General features: G+C 36.1%; 1 protein-coding gene across 7 annotated transcripts in view; it reads left to right on the forward strand.

The window, feature by feature from the left end:
- Positions 1-18,395, forward strand: part of RAPGEF6 (Rap guanine nucleotide exchange factor 6) — a gene marked incomplete at its 3' end in the record, with an annotated part of 221,145 nt that overhangs the window by 98,901 nt on the left and 103,849 nt on the right. The window contains exon 1 of one of the 7 annotated variants that reach the window (XM_082623750.1): positions 8,752-8,903. The exons of the other annotated variants lie outside the window; for them this stretch is intronic. Within the exon in view, the coding sequence (XP_082479876.1) occupies positions 8,850-8,903 (54 nt within the window). The 5' untranslated portion in view covers positions 8,752-8,849. Of the gene's footprint in view, positions 1-8,751; positions 8,904-18,395 lie in introns of those variants that run through there. 7 annotated transcript variants of the gene reach the window in all.

Below are 18,395 nucleotides of genomic sequence, written 5' to 3' on the forward strand. Positions count from 1 at the left end.
CCTGCTGAATTCCTAAGAGTCCATTCATCCATGAACTCTTTGGAGAAGCCTCCCCTAACACTTCCTGTTTGTAGAGTGCTCTTCTCATTGGTCCCATAAGATGTCACACATACTTACATGCAGTGTGCTCATATAATCATGCTCTGTTCTGAAGATAGCAGAAAACAAAATTAGAAGTTTACGTAAGAATTTCTTAAATGTCTGTATTTTTTATAGAAAGTTGACTTGTGTTTTAAATAGCCTACAATGGTGAACATTTTTCATATGTAGTGAGCTGAATTTTTAATATTGGTATATACGTAAGGTTAAATGGTAAAAATAAGCCAGGACCAGTAAGGGGGAAGTGTTTTGGTTTTACAAAGGTCAGGCAACAAGTATGCCTTTATTTAACTTGAAATGCATCTCTAGATTATCAGACAACATTCATTCTTGGTCATTTTATAGAAACATTATTGATCCAAATATAAATCTGGACATTCTTTAAAGGTTTAAAAAATATTGTTGGTGTTTGGATACTTCAGTTATGAAATTATAGTTCTTCTCATTGATTTCTCCTTTCTTCTTCTGCTATATATATATTTTTAAATAAATTTATTTATTTATTTTTGGCTGTGTTGGGTCTTCGTTTCTGTGCGAGGGCTTTCTCTAGTTGTGGCAAGCGGGGGCCACTCTTCATCACGGTGTGGGGGCCGCTCTTCATCGCAGTGCATGGGCCTCTCACTGTCGCGGCCTCTCTTGTTGCAGAGCACAGGCTCCAGACGCGCAGGCTCAGTAGTTGTGGCTCACGGGCCCAGTTGCTCCACGGCATGTGGGATCTTCCCAGACCAGGGCTCGAACCCGTGTCCCCTGCATTGGCAGGCAGATTCTTAACCTCTGCGCCACCAGGGAAGCCCCTTCTGCTATATTTTTGAACAACAAACAGTCTGGGTGTTTGATGTGCTGTTATTGGCTCTTAATTAGATCCCACATTCCTCAGTAGACTAAATCTTAATTTTTTTTTCTTGTTCCTTACGTCACCTATGGTGCTTTTTACATTCTCAAGCACAGGATAATCTACTACCCTTCTTCCTCTTTTTCTCCCATCATAGCACCTGCACAGAAGTGGAGCCAGCCAACTCTTCCCAAGGGACACCGGGAAAGAGGGATTTCCATGGCAGCATCATGGGTCATGATTTTAAATTTGGAGCGCTTCCTTTTGCTCACCCTTCTTTACATGTATTCTTCCTACACAGTTCATTGTTCTGGCATAGTATGGCAGGTGGTAAGCATGGTGTGACACTCTAGAATCTACTGTTTCATTTTAGGCTCACAAATTACTAATGCAACAGGCATCTCTTTCTCTTTGCTTCTTCTGTGATTGTGCCTTATGTTCCCTGCTCTCCTCCAGCACTCCATGTTTTGTTTGGATTTAGCACGTACAGAGAGAGATTAAGACGTTTGTCCGTACAGCTGAGTAAGAATTCAAGTGTGGTTGCCGAAATCACCTCATGGGTCATATCTTAGTCCGTTCAGGCTGCTCTAACAAAGTACCACAGACCAAGTGGCTTATAAACAACAGAACTTTTATTTCTCACAGTTCTGTAGGCTAGAAGGCCAAGATCATGGTACCAGCAGCCAGCATGCCTCAGGTCCTGGTAAAGGCCCTCTTCTGGATTGTAGACTGCTTACCTCTTGCTGTCTGCTCACATGGTGGAAAGGACTAGGGAGCTCTGTGGAGCCTCTTTTATAAGGGCACTAATCCCAGTCATGAGAGCTCCTTCCTTATGACTGGATCACCTTCCATAGGCCCCACCTTCTAATCACCTTGGGGATTAGAATTTCAACATACGAATTTGGCAGGAACACAGACCTTCATAGCAGCATCTCAACATTTGTCTCAGGACAACCCATTTGGACTTCCAAAGAAACTAGGTGCAAATAAGTTAAATCCTTGATACGGGCAGGTTTATAAGAGCCAGATTCCTCAGTTTGATGTGATAGAGTAGACATTAAACTAGGAATCAGATGATACGCATTCCTTTTCTATTTCAAGCGCTAATTTGCAATGTTAAGGAATATTTAAGACCCTCAGTCCCTGCATCATGTGGGGGAGTTGAACTAGCTACCAAGTCCCTTTTAACTGTGGACTGCCGACCCCCTGCTGTGTCCACATGGTAGAACAGGGCTAGGAAGCTCTCTGGGGCATTTTTTATATGGGCATTAATCCCAGTACCAGAGCCCTCATGACCTAATCACCTCCCAAAGGCCCCACCTCCTAATACCATCATTTTGCAGTTTAGATTTTAACATAGGAATTTTGGGGGTGGTGGGGGGGACACAAACCTTCAGACCATAGCAGACCACCAGTAAGCAAATAATTTAAACATTTATTCAAGTCAAAGTGGAGGAGATGTGCACACTCTTGTTGCATATATTGTCAGAATTTCAAGTTTGGACTGCTACAGTCATAGTTACTGATTGATAAACCGTCAACAGTGTGAACTTTATTTGTGCACTTGATGGATCCTGATTATTTTTAATTATATTTTGTGTCTGATAAATACTTGTAGAATGAAAGGTTAGTGAGTAAACAATCTTTTATTACTTCTAAAGTAAAGAAGATTGTGTATCTGGAACCTTTGCCAATCTTATTTGTGTATAAGACAGTGAGTGTTGATCAGACTGCTACTGAGAAATTTGGAGGCCAGCCTCTGAGAATCTGCAGCTTTTCAGTATTGCTTGTCCTCTCACCCTATTTACAAGCCATAGTGCTCTGGACAGATATGTTCTTTATTGTGCTTTATACCTTAAAAACAGAAGAGAACTTTTCTCCTTTTATTCATGTGTGTCTAGCGTCTCCTGGGAGAATTCTTCTCGTTTGTCTTCTGGGAAATAATTTAGAATTCTCAATAGAAGCTTCTTGTACCTAGTTACAGGGTCATGAGTCCGAAAATGGACAGAGAAAAAGCAAAGGGGTGTAATCGTAAACAATCTAAGTAGGACAAATGCCTGCCTAGAGCAGATTAAAAAAATTTTTGTGTGTGGAAAAAAAATGTTCCTATAGTAATGTAGAAAAATATAGAAGAATATTAAGAAGGAAATGCTGTAATCCTCAAAACCAGAGATAGCTAATGATTTTTAAATGCATGTATCTCGATTAAATCATTGAGATCTTTTTTAATTTAGATAATGCTGAATATTTATTTATCCTGCCTTTCTACTTCTCATGCAGTTAAATTTTTCCCTGAACATTATTTTTAATATTAATATTATAACAAAGTATTCTCATGCAGCTTCCAATTTATCTCCTATTACAACTTATATGAATATATCTGTACGTGACTTTGATTTTTTTCCTTAAGATTGATCCCTAGGGTGTGAAAATTATTTTTCATAAGGTATGAAAATTATTTTTAACGCTCTATATAAGTACTGCTAACTTCTAAGTAGTCATCTTTAAAAATTGTTTTTATCATTCACTCTGTGTGAGCTTCAGGAGTGTTGGGAAGAGGGCAGGGGCATGCCCTCTGGTTGTCTGGGACGATTCTCCCTCGCTTAGACGATTCTCCCTCGCTTAAAGGTGACACTGATTCATATGGATCTGCCCAGGGAACCAGAATAGGAAAGATTTTTATCATACGTGAAACACTTTACAGAAAGCTCTTTTGAAGATCGTTTGAAACAACTCTGATACTAATGTATATACCAGTGGCCTAAGACAGTGATTTTTGAGAGCATTCCAGTTGGAAGGGGAATAACTACTCAAACATTTCAAACAGATTAATGCTGATTGTTACTGCCTTTTAATTTGATTTGTTATCTGTTCAGTAACTAGGCATTTAGCTTTTATAGTACTAGAAAATGCACTGTTTAAAATCAGAGAAGGGATACAAAGGTAATCTCTAATATAATCCAGGAATTTACAGATGGAGACAGTATTCTCAATAGTTTAATTTTTTTAGTGAGGTTTCTTTTTTCGGTCATGTTTATATATAGATACAGGTATTTATTTTAATTATTGGGCAAATCTTGTTTTTTGTAGAGAAGAATACATTATATTAAAACTACATTAACTTTGCATATAGTATGTAGCATACTTGACTGCTTACTATATATGCAAAGTGTATTTTTTTGTTTGTGTGTGAGTGAAAAATGCTTGCTACAACTGCACTGTGTAGTGGAAAGTAGAAGCATGGTGGTGCCTTTTTATTGTTGCTTCGGTTTCACTGATTCTAATTATAGAAGCTTACATCACCTTAGTTGATGATGAAGGCTTCCCTCTTTCTCTTTGCTTTTTCTTCCTCCATCACTCCCTAAGGAAGGATCATATTTCATAGTGCATATGTGTCCCACTGGTGGCTCTGATAAGGTTTTCAACAGCGTGGTGCTGGTCATTTAGTGGACATAGATGACAGTGTGCTGAAGCACGCTGTTTCTTACAGAATAGGAGAGTGTTGGTAGTCTGGCTTTCTTCAGAAAGGCTGAGAAATAGATAGGATGCAGTTTGAAAGCAGGAATTCCTGAGGGGCACCAGTAATTAGAGTTAACCATGTCTGGTAACTACAGAGATTCATTTCAGATGTTCAAGTTAAGCAAGGGGCAGGAGGGGGGCAGGGAGTAGGAAAGCTTACTGTGATCCTTTAAAAGGGCTTGTATGTTACCTCATATATTATGGTAGTGTCATTTATTCATTCATTTTCCAAAAGGAATAAAGTGTTTTTACTATATAAATCAGTACATTTAACAGTTTATATTTTAAAGGCCAAATGCTTACAGCAAAAACACAGAAATGAGTGGCCTGTTTGTTTTATTTTGTAAAACTACATAATTTTTCTTTGGTCTCACCTCCCTTTGAATTTGGCTTCTCTACATTGTGATTATAACATTTCACTGTGCAGATGGGGAATAAAGTGTATGACTGTGCCTGAGATTACTATAAACCTGGTTTTTGTTAATGTTGGTTTTTTTGTTTTTCATAACGTCTAGAGTGTAAATTCTTTGATAACTTACCTTTATCCATGATTACCTTTTTTTTCTCCTTTTCAGTGTTGTTACCTATTGACATAAAAGGTATATTTATAGGTTAGTAACTATTAGAGCCTCATATTTGGCTTTCTATACAATATGATTTCAAATGTTCTGCTTCGTATTTTTGTTTAGAAATAGTTTATATAGTTAATGTATTTTATATTAGTTTATACAGTTTATAATGTGTTTATAAAATAATTTATAATATGAATATATAAAATTTATATCATGAATATATAAGATAATTTATAATATTTATATTGTGAATATATAAAATAATTTAATTATTAACTATATAACATTTACATTTTTATAAGACTATTTTATAATGGTTTGAAGTTTTGCAAAGGCATACATTGATTGCTTTATTCGGTAGTAGTTTGAAAGACCTTTTTAAAGCTAAAGATTTCATCAGTGTGGCTTAGCATCATGACATTTCATATGCAGGGGAAATGTATTCTTAAATGGTTATCCTGTGGTTATGATTCCTAGACAATGTGTAGATCAGGGCATTCTCCCTTTCTGCAGTTACTTCATTTGAATTGGTGAGGTAATGGAATGAGATCATGGTAAAATTTTTAAAGTAATAGAAGTGAAAAATCATTTATTCACCTAATCATATATTTTAGTTATTTGATAAATTACTGACTTTTCAAAAGATGTTTATAGTTTTATTCAGTAATTGAGAGTAAGTCATTCTTACTGAAGAAACAGTGTGGTATAGTGTATCATCAGAGTGGTGGTGGGTTCACATGCTGAATATAGAATTTGGCCTGTTTGTTTCTTTCATGGTATTGTTGCACAGGGAGATTTTTCATGCCAGGCTCACCGTACAGTTGCCTAGAATGGCAGATACTATGAGATAATTGGTAGAACAAGGAAAAGGATGATGTCATCTTCACTTCCAGGCCAAACTAAAGGAAAAGAGAGTTGTTCCTTTATTGAGCTGGTGTTTACTACAGTTGTTCTAACATATGGTATTAGTGGATTGCATTTCATACACAGGGCAGAGTGTTTTTTAAAGTAGTTAAGAGATGGCTGTCTCCCTTGCTCAGCTTGAAGTCCTTTGTATGCTATCAGCGTGATTTATAAAAAGGAGGAAAGGTGTCCTTTGATTTGGTTGTAATTTATCCTGTTGGTTCTGTACATGAATATAATTACTGTCTTGCATTGAAACTGAAATGTTCTTCCGTCACGTTAATGTTTACATACAGGATATCTTTTAGAAATTTATCTTTAGGAAATGTTTGGCTTCATTTACATACAACGTGCCTACTATCATTTTTCTATTTTTAAAAATGAGTGTTAAAATTAGATTTTAGTTAATTTATTCTTAAATACTTAACATTTTGTTGAAATTCCAACTCATAGGTTATTTAAATTAATTGAGTTGAAAAAATACATTGGTGCTTGAAAATCAGCCTGTACATAATTTCCATGTTTTAGGGTTAGAAAACTAGAGTCATGTTTAATTTGTTAGATTTAGTTTTATATTTAAATGTAAATTTTGTGTGTTCTTTTGAAATTTTTTTAGAAAACAAATAATTCTTAAGTTTTATGGAAATCCAGATTCATAAATGGTCACTTATTGTGAAAGCATGACTTGTCTTTATTTAGAATAACACCTAGTTTTACTAAAGTCAGTTCTAGTCTTATAAGTAGCAGCGTAGTTCAGATTGGCAGCATAGTGTTGTTCAGAAAGTGACTTATAGTTTGCTCAGGTGTATTGAAGAACTCTTTGTTTGTTTGCTTATTTGTTTGTTTTTGGCTAGTAACAAGGTGTTCATCTCTTGACAGTAAAGTCCTTTGTAATAACACCTGTCTCTCAGGTAATAATTTCTCTTACGTTGCACACCTCTTCCCTCAAAATGGTGGTAGGGAAATAAAGCAAGATAGTTCAGTTATTTTGATTTATTCATTGATGTTATTCTCATAATTTTGCTGCCTGGAGTGGTATTAACTGTATTTTACCATTGGAAACTGTGTCTTACTTTGGCCATTGGGAGGCACCATTGCAGCCTTTAGTGCAAACTCTTTGTGGTAGTATCTGCACTAGATGCCTTGTGGCAGAATCTTGAAGAATAGGGTGGGTACTAGAGGAATTGTGTTTTCAGATTGGAGAAGGTGTGGCAAGAATTAAATTTTTTCTATAATTTTTATAGAAAAATATTTCCTTTTAGTTCAAGCTCAATTTGGAAGCAGGTTGAATCATTTTCTTTTCTGATTCCTTCCGAGTTTTACTTGCTTCTGGTCTCTTTCTAGGAATTTAGCCTTGGGCTGTAGGAAAGTACCATATTGCATAGATTATTCTTCCTCAGAGGGGTTGGTGAATGCCGCACGTCAGCTCTTGTGCCTGTGATTTTTTTTTTTTCAGCTTTTCCTTTGGAAAATGAAATTCTGTTTCCATTTAAATGTACTATTTACATACAAATCCTAGTACCAGTTTTGATATTTTTAATGTTAATTTAGAGTGGTCTTGAAGGTTATACCTTTCAGAACAGTTATTTGATAAATAGGAAGTTTTGCAAGCAGAATACATATGTGACATCTGAGAACTAGGCTGCCTTCTGTATTTGCAATGCAAGAGTATCTTACCAGAGCTAATTATTTTCCCTTGGGAGGACAATACTGTGTTAAATTTGAATAGTAATATGGCTTCCCAAATAAAGCTGTGTATCAATGCACAGAATTAAAAATCAAAATGGATTTTTAAGACTGAAACAGAGATGCTTTAGCCAGTTTTTTTCTTACAGAATTTAGCTTGCTGACACGTTTCACGGAAGGGTGTGTGTGTGTTTTCAATAAATTGCTCTTTGGGCTACATCTGCAGATACAGTAGCCAATTGATCTAATGCAGTTTCTGAAGGCTTTCTATACAGGTGATGTCATCCTTTTAGCTCTATTCTCCTCCCACTCTCTTTCCTTCTTATTAGATATTTCATCTTACTGCAGAGCATAGAATCAATAGGAGCTTCTCCTTAGGGAGCTGCTGTGAAACGGGCAAGGACAGTAGGAATTAAAACACTAACATACAGTCTTGCTTTAGCAGAAGATGTAGTGTTTTTGTACCATATCATATATAAAATTTCAACCAGAAAGCCAGACTTAGATCCACAGTACTATCTTACTGATGCATTAGAACAAGGAGCAATGCTGCAGAGCCGTAAATAGTGCATGTGAAAAGAGAAATTTTTAATTTTGGAGATTCTCAAGCATTCTACAGGACAAGCCTGTTAGAGCATATATCTTCTGACTACCACTTGCTCAATGGTTGATTTTTTTTTTTTTAAACCTCTGGTGGTTAACAATATAAAGAAGAAACTTTCATCTTAAGGATACAGTGTTCTGGTTTGCTTCTGATGCAGAAGAATTACTGCAGTGCTTACTCTACAGAATGAAATAAGTTGAAGAAAAGACAAAGCTGTCTTTGGAAAGGTTTCTCAGAATCAAGCAACACGGATTTGGTGCATGTTGCCTTATTTGCTTTGATTGATACAGTATTAACTGTTCAGTTACCACTGTGCATGTCTGTGCCAGGTGCCTGAGGAAGGATGTGTCTGTATGTTTTGAGCCAGAAATCTAAACATCTTGATTTACTGTGATTTGCTTGTTAAAAGTGAACATTTTGATGAAAAGTATTCCAGTTATTTAGAGGCTAAATTCTAAGCTATTGAAAGCTCTTGATATCAGTTTGAAAGGGATTTGGAGAAGCTGTCTTTACACTGCAATTTACACTGCAAATGGTATATGATTTATAAGAAAGAAACTTAAAAGAATTTTGTCAACATACTCATCGGTGTGGCTCTGTTTTGAAAAGGAAACTATCCTTTGCAGCTCAGGAAATGGCTTTTCTTGTTCGCTGTTATGCCAACTGTCTTCAGCCATGGGCTTCCAAAGTAAGTAATTACTTTCTTTGAGATTGATATAATCTACCTATTACATTTAAATTCTACCTATTGTGAATTGTAAATGAGCTGTATTGTACTATTATATTTTCCAAACTTTAAAAAAATAAGAACTACAAAGCAGTCTAAACTCATTCTCATGGCCATTTTGTTTTTCAACTTAAAGGGATCTCTAAAATATTCTAATATACCTCTAAGAGGATTTGAAAAATACTTTCTTAATTAATCTGTAGACTTAAAATGCAATGCATTTGAAGTATACTGTTTTCAGACTGAATCATCATTTGTTTATGCCTATTTCTGTACTTCTCTGTGATCATACTCTAACTTGAATGTATTGTATTTCCTCATTTCCTTAAAGGGTTGATGTATTTGGCTATGTTAGTCTAATTTATAGTCTGTGTTATACAGCATTTAGTAAACACTTTAATTGTAACAATGACTGTTAAGATTGCTTTATGGTTGTGTTGAACTAGAGACAGGCACAATAGAAGCATCTCTTAGGATGATCCGAAATCATGTCTTTGTTTAAAGGTTGTCCTATTGATGGTGACTAAGGAAGAAATACTATGGTAGCATCATGGTGTAATGTTTTATCTGAAAGATAGCTCGTTCGATATCTCTCTTAAAGGCAGCTTCTGGAAGGACATTTAAATTCACTGTCCATTTGGCAAAGAGCTGATTGAAATGTAAAGAGATGGAAAGATGCCTAGGTACACAGTTCATTTGTACTATTATCTGGTAAGTCATGGATGGTCTCTTTAGTGCAAATGCCACCTGTGGGGCCCATGCATTGCTGAGGCTTGGCACTGAGGTTTAAAATGACACATAGAAGGGAAATGGATGAGACCAGGTGAAAAAGATTCAAACAAAAGAATGAGATATAGGGGTTATTCTTCAGAATACCTACAAAAAATAGCCTTTTGGGGTACTGGTAACCAACTTTCGATGTAAGACTTAACAAGTATAGAAGAGGCAAAGAGCATTGTAAAGATTAGATTGTAAGGTTTCATTAAACGACACCAAATATTATCTGAACAGGATTTCATGAGTGGTACTTTACTATGTAAATTAAGTGTTTATGATAGAGTACATCTCTCCTATCGCCCCCCACCCACCTACCCCAACTCTCATGTTATTATTGATGGAATATTAACTGGATTGTGATTAAACACGTTAAACTTGTGGTTAAGTTTTCATACTTGCTACTTTTGGTTTTCTAAAACATTTTACTCATTTTTATTAATTCATGTATTTTGCCCATTCTGCTACTCAGATTCAGTACTTCTGAGTTGATTTATTTTCTTGATCAAATAAATAGTTCTAGCAACAATGTTCAAAATGCTTTCCTTTATATTTACCCTTCAAATATTTGCTTATTTGTATATAAAATAATAAATCTCAAGTCTTTTTCCCTTTAGCATTATTTGCTTTGTTTTGTTTTATTTTTTATCCTTGATACCATAAAGTTTTACCATGGATTATCTAATTTTTTGTTTTGTGTTGTTTCCCCTTTTTGGCACTTGAAAGTCTTCCTCAAGCTGAAGATTCCCATTTGTCTTCACTTGTGGGAAATTTATTATTTTTTGAAAACTGCAACTCTTTTTTCTCTTGTCACTCCATATGTTGGAACTCTAGATCATCCATAATGTCTCTCAACATTTGTTTCATACTTTATTCTCACTCTGTGCATTCCCAGTTTGATATTCTAGCTCATTAACTAATTCTCCACTTGTGACTAATTTCTGTCCTGCTATTTACCTTTTAAATTTCTAAATTTAATTATTATGTTATTGATACCTGAAATCTCTTAAGTGATGCTTTTTTACAACCACCCTTGTTTAATAACTTGTTTTCATTTTGTGGATGCTATTCTTTTTTCCTGATTGTCTTAGCTCTTTCTTCAAGTTCAGATTTTTCTTAGTTGAGTTTTTTGTTGTTTTCTTTCAGGGGTTTGACTTTTCTTGATTGATTCTTATTTGAGAGCTCATCATCTGGTCTGTTATAGTTGCTTGCCCCAAGTGACTGTCTACTAGATGGAGGAGGCATTACTACTTTTACTTCCATCTTCCTTAGGTAGCTCCTACAGTCACTGGTCTAGGAAGTGCTTCCATTCTCACTTTTATACACAGCTAAATCTATAGGTTATTTCTTGACCCTTCCCTAGCTTTACCTATCTGCAGCATTTGACACAGTTGATCACTTCCTCCTGCTTGACATTCTTTCTTCAGAGTAAAAGTTAACCATGACTTGCCAGACAGTATGTGATCTCTCTTCCCCTCATCTTCCCCTACATTCCTCCTTGTTACACTACTCCAACTACTCTGGTTTCCTTATGTGTCCTCAAACTTGTTAGGCACTCTTAAACTGATTTCCTGTTTTCTCAAGAATTCTATTTGCACTTTTAACAAACCCACTGTTAAGTGCAAATATTGATTGAACACTGCTCTGTGGTTTTAAAAATGTTAAAAAGTGGGGAGAAATATGTGTCTTAGAGTTAAAAAAAAAACCTCTAATATTTATTGAGTTATTTAACAGTGCACACCCCCCCATCCTCATCTTTCAGGAAAAATAATGAGTTAGGAACGCAATTTCCACGCGTCAGGCACAGTGCTGCTGTATATATGCAAGGCTGCTATGATTAGTTATAGCTGTTTCCTTTAGGGCTTTTGGGAAATTTAGACTGTTTCCATTAAACAGGCTCTAGACTGCTTTGGGAGCCTTAGGATCTGTTTTTAACCCTCCCTCTCACTGTCAGCTGACACTTCTTTGATATGTCACTCTATCTAGCCCTAGAAAGTACTTTATAATTCTGGTGGCTTGCTTTTAATTTCATAAGGCCTCTATCTTCTTGTGCCTTGACGAATGTTTCCTGTCTCCCATATGTATGCTTTTCTTCCATTTCATCTTCTATGCTTCCAGAGTAATGTGTTCTAAAGGTATATTTCTTATAGTCATTTTCTTGCTTAAAACTCTTTAGTAGGTCTTTTCTAAGACAAGGAATCTAAGCATCCCAAAACGCTATGTCTGGCCCTTCATCTCTTGTGTCTTCCTATAGTATACATCTCTACCTGAGCTACACTGGTTTGCTTACTGTTTCCTGAATGCATCATGCTCATTCAAGTCTCTGGCCTAATATTGTTCAACAGAAATACAATGTGAATTACATATGTAATTTTAAACCTTCTGGTAGCCTTATTTTTTTTAAAAAACTTTATAAGGTAAAATTAATGTAATAATATATCCTGTAGAGTTTTTAAAATATGTAATAAAAATAGAGTAATTATTAGTGAGATATTTCCTTTTTTTGTTTGTTTTTACTGAATTCAAATTTGCATTGTATACTTACAGCATGTCTCAGTTTGACTAGCCACACTTCCAAGTGCTTAGTAGCCATGTGTGACTTAGGGCTACCACATTGGACATTGTGATTCTGGGTCTTTGTCAGGACTCCTCAGTACATTTAGTCTGCTCTCTACCCCTAGTGAGAATGAGATCTTTCTCTCTAAGTTGCATTTGTTATTTTATTTGTTACTTATTCTAATTTTTTATGTCTTTATTGGAGTATAATTGCTTTACAATGTGGTGTTAGTTTCTGCTGTACACAAAGTGAATCAGCTATATGTATACATATATCCCCATATGCCCTCCCTCTTGAGCATCCCTCCCACCCTCCCTATCCCACCCCTCTAGGTCATCACAAAGCATCAAGCTGATCTCCCTGTGTTATGCAGCAGCTTCCCACTAGCCATCCGTTTTACATTTGGTAGTGTACATATGTCACTGCTACACTCTCCTTCATCCCAGCTTCCCCTTACCCCACCGCGTCCTCAAGCCCATTCTCTACATCTGCATCTTTATTCCTGCCCTGCCACTAGGTTCATCAGTACGGTTTTTTAGATTCCATATATGTGCGTTAGCATACGGTATTTGTTTTTCTCTTTCTGCCTTACTTTACTCTGTATGACAGACTGTAGGTCCATCCACCTCACTACAAATAACTCCATTTCCTTTCTTTTTATGGCAGAGTAATATTCCGTTGTATATATGTGCCACATCTTCTTTATCCATTCATCTGTCGATGGACACTTAGGTTACTCCCATGTCCTGGCTATTGTAAATAGAGCTGCAATGAACACTGTGGTACATGACTCTTTTTGAATTATTTAATTGTTTTTTAAAATCTCCCCAAACCCATGATATCTATCACTGTTATGACTAGCACCAGGTATACACTAAGTGCTCTTTATTGAGTAACTGGGAAATTAGACCACCAAGCTTGTTAGAAATTTATTTATATATATAGTTAATGGGTATGTGTTTCTGAAATGTCTTACTGTGAGTAGCATACAGGAACTTACAGACTTTGTGATGTGCCCAAGAATCATCTTTATTCTTTGATAGTTTTAAGGTTAATGGATAAGTGACTTCTGGGTAGGCACAGTTCCTCTGTATCAGGTGGCTATGCTTTAAAAAGAAAGTTCTAATGCAGTTTGGAATTTAATAGTGAACTTTGAGGAATGCTGTTCTGTTGGGGAATTGTGTAGTTTTTAAACATTATTTTTAGGGTTAATAATAGATATTTTTCATACTTTAGAGCCCTTTGAGTAACCTTCATTTAAATGAAATAATGCTTGGCTATGAATTATAAGGGGCAAAAAGTTTCAGATAGCAAACTTATTAAAGGGTACATTTCCCTACTATCATTCTTAGTTTTGGCAGGTTATTCTTGAAGACTAAGTTTTTTAACTATGAATTAGAATCTTGAACATTTGTGTAATATTACACTTATGCTATACTTGCCTGCATTCATGCCAATTTAGATTGAAGGAGATCTCTGCCACTGCTCCCCCCCAAACTAATTGTCCTATAAATGTTTCTTGGATAGATGGATGGGTTTGTCCCAAAGCATTATTTCTTACATTGACAGGATGTTAATAAGAATATTGGGGGAAAAAGAAAATGAAAATGCTGGGTGAAACAGATTTCTTTTTTGTGGGACTTCTTGGACCCTCCATAAATATGCTTATGCTTGTTGTAAAGAGTTAAGGGGGCATATGGTATAGCATTATTTGCTAGTTTATTCAGCCGTCAATCCCCTCCCCCCAATATATCCACGAGTTTTGTCTTCTGAAACAGTACTCCGGCATATACAGTTTAGGAAATGCTATTCACCCTGAAATACTGAATGTGTCTGTGCTAAGGCTTTATCTGTTCAGATATCCGTGGAAACCCTCCGAGTGACAGTGTTCAGAAGTCAGATATTCACTCAGTTTCTCTTTTTTGGGGGAATAAATTTATTTTATTTATTTTTGGCTGCGTTGGGTCTTTCTTGCTGTGCATGGGCTTTCTTTAGTTGCGGCCAGCGGGGCTACTCTTCATTGCGGTGCGTGGGCTTCTCATTGTGATGGCTTCTCTTGTTGCGGAGCACAGGATCTAGGCACACGGGCTTCAGTAGTTGTGGCACACGGGCTCAGTAGATGTGGCTAGCGGGCTCTAGAGCTCAGGCTTAGTAGTTGTGGCACATGGGTTTAGTTGCTTCACAGCAAGTGGGATCTTCCCAGACCACGGCTGGAACCCGTGTCCCCTGCATTGGCAGGCAGATTCTTAACCACTGCGCCGCCAGGGAAGTCCCCCACTCAGTTGTTCTTAATGAGCAGGTGTTGTATGTGGGGTAGGCATCACTATGGTAGGCTTTCATTAGGTAGTAAAAGTGAAATATAAATTATATAACAATATATTTATGTTTATGTATATAATATACAATGGGAATATAAAGAGTGTGAGTGCTGCATTCAAAGGAGTGAAGTTAAAACGCACTCCGTTTTCACTTCCCATTCATTTCTCAGCTTCCTTATGTTGGGAGCTTTTGTTGTTAATGTAATTTTATATCACTTTCTACTCTGTTTCCAGTGCTTATAAGGTAAATGTTCATTGTTGGCTCTAGTTTAAATCAAGTGTATCAGTATTTGTCATGTTCTCACAAGGCATTCTAATAAAATTCATCTTTGGATCTTAATATTTTCAACATTATAAAAAGTCAGAATGTATACTGTGTATATAGCAACCCCTAGTTGCTAAGAGGTACAGAATTTCAGCACATTCCAGTGTTTGTGGACACTTTTAAATGGGAAGGAAGAAAATTGCCCTCACATACATGTGTATATATTTGTTTTCAGTTCTGAAAATTTTCAAATAGTTTATTTTTAGAAGTAATAGGGGGATTCTTTCTCCATATGGAAGTATAACATCTCAGCTAGATATTGCAAATAAAGCTAAAATTCCTTTTGGACCACCAGCCCCGATCTTTCACCTTCACTATAGAGTGCTACTGTTGGTTATCTAGTGTATGTTCCTCCAAGTTTTTTCCCCCAAACCTAGATAATTATATACCCAGAAAATACGTGGTATTATTTTTATGTTTTTTTTTAAAATGAGTCACATCTTTCACATTTATCACGAAACTTGGTTTTTCAGTCAGTAAATCTGAGAAAACTATCTAGGTTTAAACATACAGATCTGTTTTATACCTTGAACTGTTGCATTGTAGTCCATAATGAGCTATATAACAATTTAGCTCTTCTCCCTGCGATACTTGTTTATCTTTTAAACTATTACAAACATTATAATGAATGTCCTTGTACATTCCCCCTTGTACACCTGTATGCTTCTTTAGGGTAGGTACCCAAAGAGGAGTTGTTGAGTCATAAGGTTTATATATTTTAAATGTAATAAATCTTACATTTGCTCCCTCAGAGTGGCTACTCCCCAAATCACTGTCCAGAGTAGCTGTATCAATTCATAACTCCCTCTAGCAATTTATAAAAGTATTGTTTTCCTCCATTGCCTTGCCCATACTTTGTATTATGAAATTATCTTTTTGCCAGTCTGATGGGGAAAAAAGTTATTTGTATTAATTTTTATTTCTGTGATTGCTGGCAATGTTTAGCAATCTCTTCCAGCCGTTTTTTCTCCTGCTGCTATTACTTAAGTGGCCTCATGTTAAGATGGCAGAGCCAAGAGACCAAAGCAGCCTGGATATCTGAGTCTCTGCATGTGAAACAGTTGCCCCAAAAAGTTGCCTGGACCTATAGGGTACTTCGAGTTGGCGAAATACACACTTTGCTGGGTTAAGCCTGTGTGAGACATACAGTGTTGATCTTATGTCACTGCCCTTCCCAGAAACCTACAGTAGTTCTCTATTGCAGGAATCAATTTCAAAATACCTAGCTTAACATTTTTTATTACGTTCTACCTCTTCTTAATACATCTCTTTCCCTTTACATGTATACATAGTCTTCAAGAAACTATGTACTTTCATAATCTGTGTCTGTATTTAAGCCATTAGCCTTCCCAGCCTCCAAATAAAACTTTGACACTAGTCTTCATGGATAGGTGAACTCCAACAGAGCTCAGAAGTTCAGGTATAGGAAATGGGTTTGGAAAATAGGAAATTTTGCCAGACCTGGTAGGCTGGAAGATGATGGGGTAAGTGAATTGAGGTTGCTGATGAAAAGTCAGCTATTAAATCCTGTCTGGGGTCAGGAAAGGAAAAAGGGCAGATGAGCTGAAAGACAGTGGAGAAGTTTTAAGAAATCAAGAATTCCTATTGGAAGAAAACCTTTTCCTTTATGTTTTCTTGGTTTTAAAGAAAATAGTAAGTACCGGGTGTTATGAACTCCCAACTTAATATCAGGAAACAACTTCGTAGGAAAGAACAACAGATTTATAGTCAGGCAGCCTAGGTTTCAGATTTCAATACCCCTGCTTCCTAGCTGTGTGACCATGGGCAACCTTTATAACTTCTCTGGGTGCTGGGTTCCTAATCTGTAAATCGGGTAAAATAATAACATCTACCTATTAATTCATTTAATTGGAGGAGCAACCCTAGCCCTAATAAGCATTAGTCCTACTACAGCCTTCATTACATTTATCATTCTTATTTTACTCGCTATTCTGGAATTTGCAGTAGCCCTTACTCAAATTAGATAATCTATATAAAAAGCATGTAGAAGGATATATTTGCTCTAGTATACCTATTTGGTAAATATAGTGAGCACTCAGATGTTAGTTTCAATCATCATCATCATTATTCCCATCAGATAGCTAGGCTGAGAGGATTCCTATATGAAGATCTAAGTTTTCTTCATGACTTAGAAATCAGATCTATATACTTTTAACTCTTTGTGTTCTCTCCACTATTAGACTGAGCTCCTTGATGGTAGGACCCATCTGTTTTCATCTTTTCTAGCAGAGTTCCTGGCATAAAGTACAGTATAGCAGAGTACTGAAATCAGGTGAACCTGGGTTTGAATTTCAACTCCACTGCTACGTGAGTGTGAGATCTAGGGCAAATTGCTTAGTCTGATTGCCTCAGTTCTTCATCAGTAAGGTAGGGATGATAATAATAATGCTTGCCATTTAGGCTCTAGTAAGGATGACGATTACTCAGTACGTTGTAAGTATCATTACCAAGCCAGTTTATAGATATGCTCTTGTGGCTTTGGTTCACTGTGTTACTTTTATGGTCGACCTCCTTTTCCTTGGTCTTACCTCTGTAGTAATCTTGGAATATACAATATCTTCCTCATCCCAACACCCCAACCAGACATTTGTCATTTTAAAATTATATTCAGTCTTTGCCTTTCTATTTACTTCATTACTAGATGAGATTTTTTTCTTTGTATCTAAACAGTAGACACTAAGTAAGAGGAACATCTTTGAGCTGGAACATACTCCTCTATCTTCTGTATTATTGAAACCAGTTATTGGTAGCTCTTTGATTTTCTGCTTCCTTTTTTAGTACTCATAATAGAGCTATAAAATGGCCTCTAAGTATGGCTTTAGCTTATTCCACAGGTTTTGATATATAGCATTTTAATTTTTAATCTGTTTAAATATTTTCTAATTTCTAATGTGACTTCATTGACCTGTGGGCTATTTAGAGGTTTGTTTTATAATTTCCCAAATACATAATAGTTTTCTAGTTATCTTTTTATTACTTATTTCTACCTTATTTGCACTGTAATCATAGGATAGTCTCTGTGTAATATTTTTTTCAGTTGCTCTCAAGAAATTTTATTTATTTATTAAAAAAATTTTTTTTTTATTAGTTTCTGCTTTATAACAAAGTGAATCAGTTATACATATACATCTGTTCACATATCCCTTCCCTCTTGCGTCTCCCTCCCTCCCACCCTCCCTATCCCACCCCCGTCTAGGTGGTCACAAAGCACCGAGCTGATCTCCCTGTGCTATGCGGCTGCTTCCCACTAGCTATCTACCTTACGTTTGGTAGCGTATATATGTCCATGCCTCTCTCTCGCTTTGTCACAGCTTACCCTTCCCCCGTCTCTCTGTGTAATTTTAACCTTTTGAATTTTGTCGAGGCCTGCCTTACTATCAGTGTTTATAAATGTTTATGTATATACCCTAAAATAATGTATTCTATAGTTTTTTTTAATAAATTTATTTATTTTATTT

The sequence above is a fragment of the Mesoplodon mirus genome (assembly GCF_964341445.2).
Source record: "Mesoplodon mirus genome assembly, chromosome: 5".
Taxonomy (NCBI): Eukaryota; Metazoa; Chordata; class Mammalia; order Artiodactyla; family Ziphiidae; genus Mesoplodon; species Mesoplodon mirus.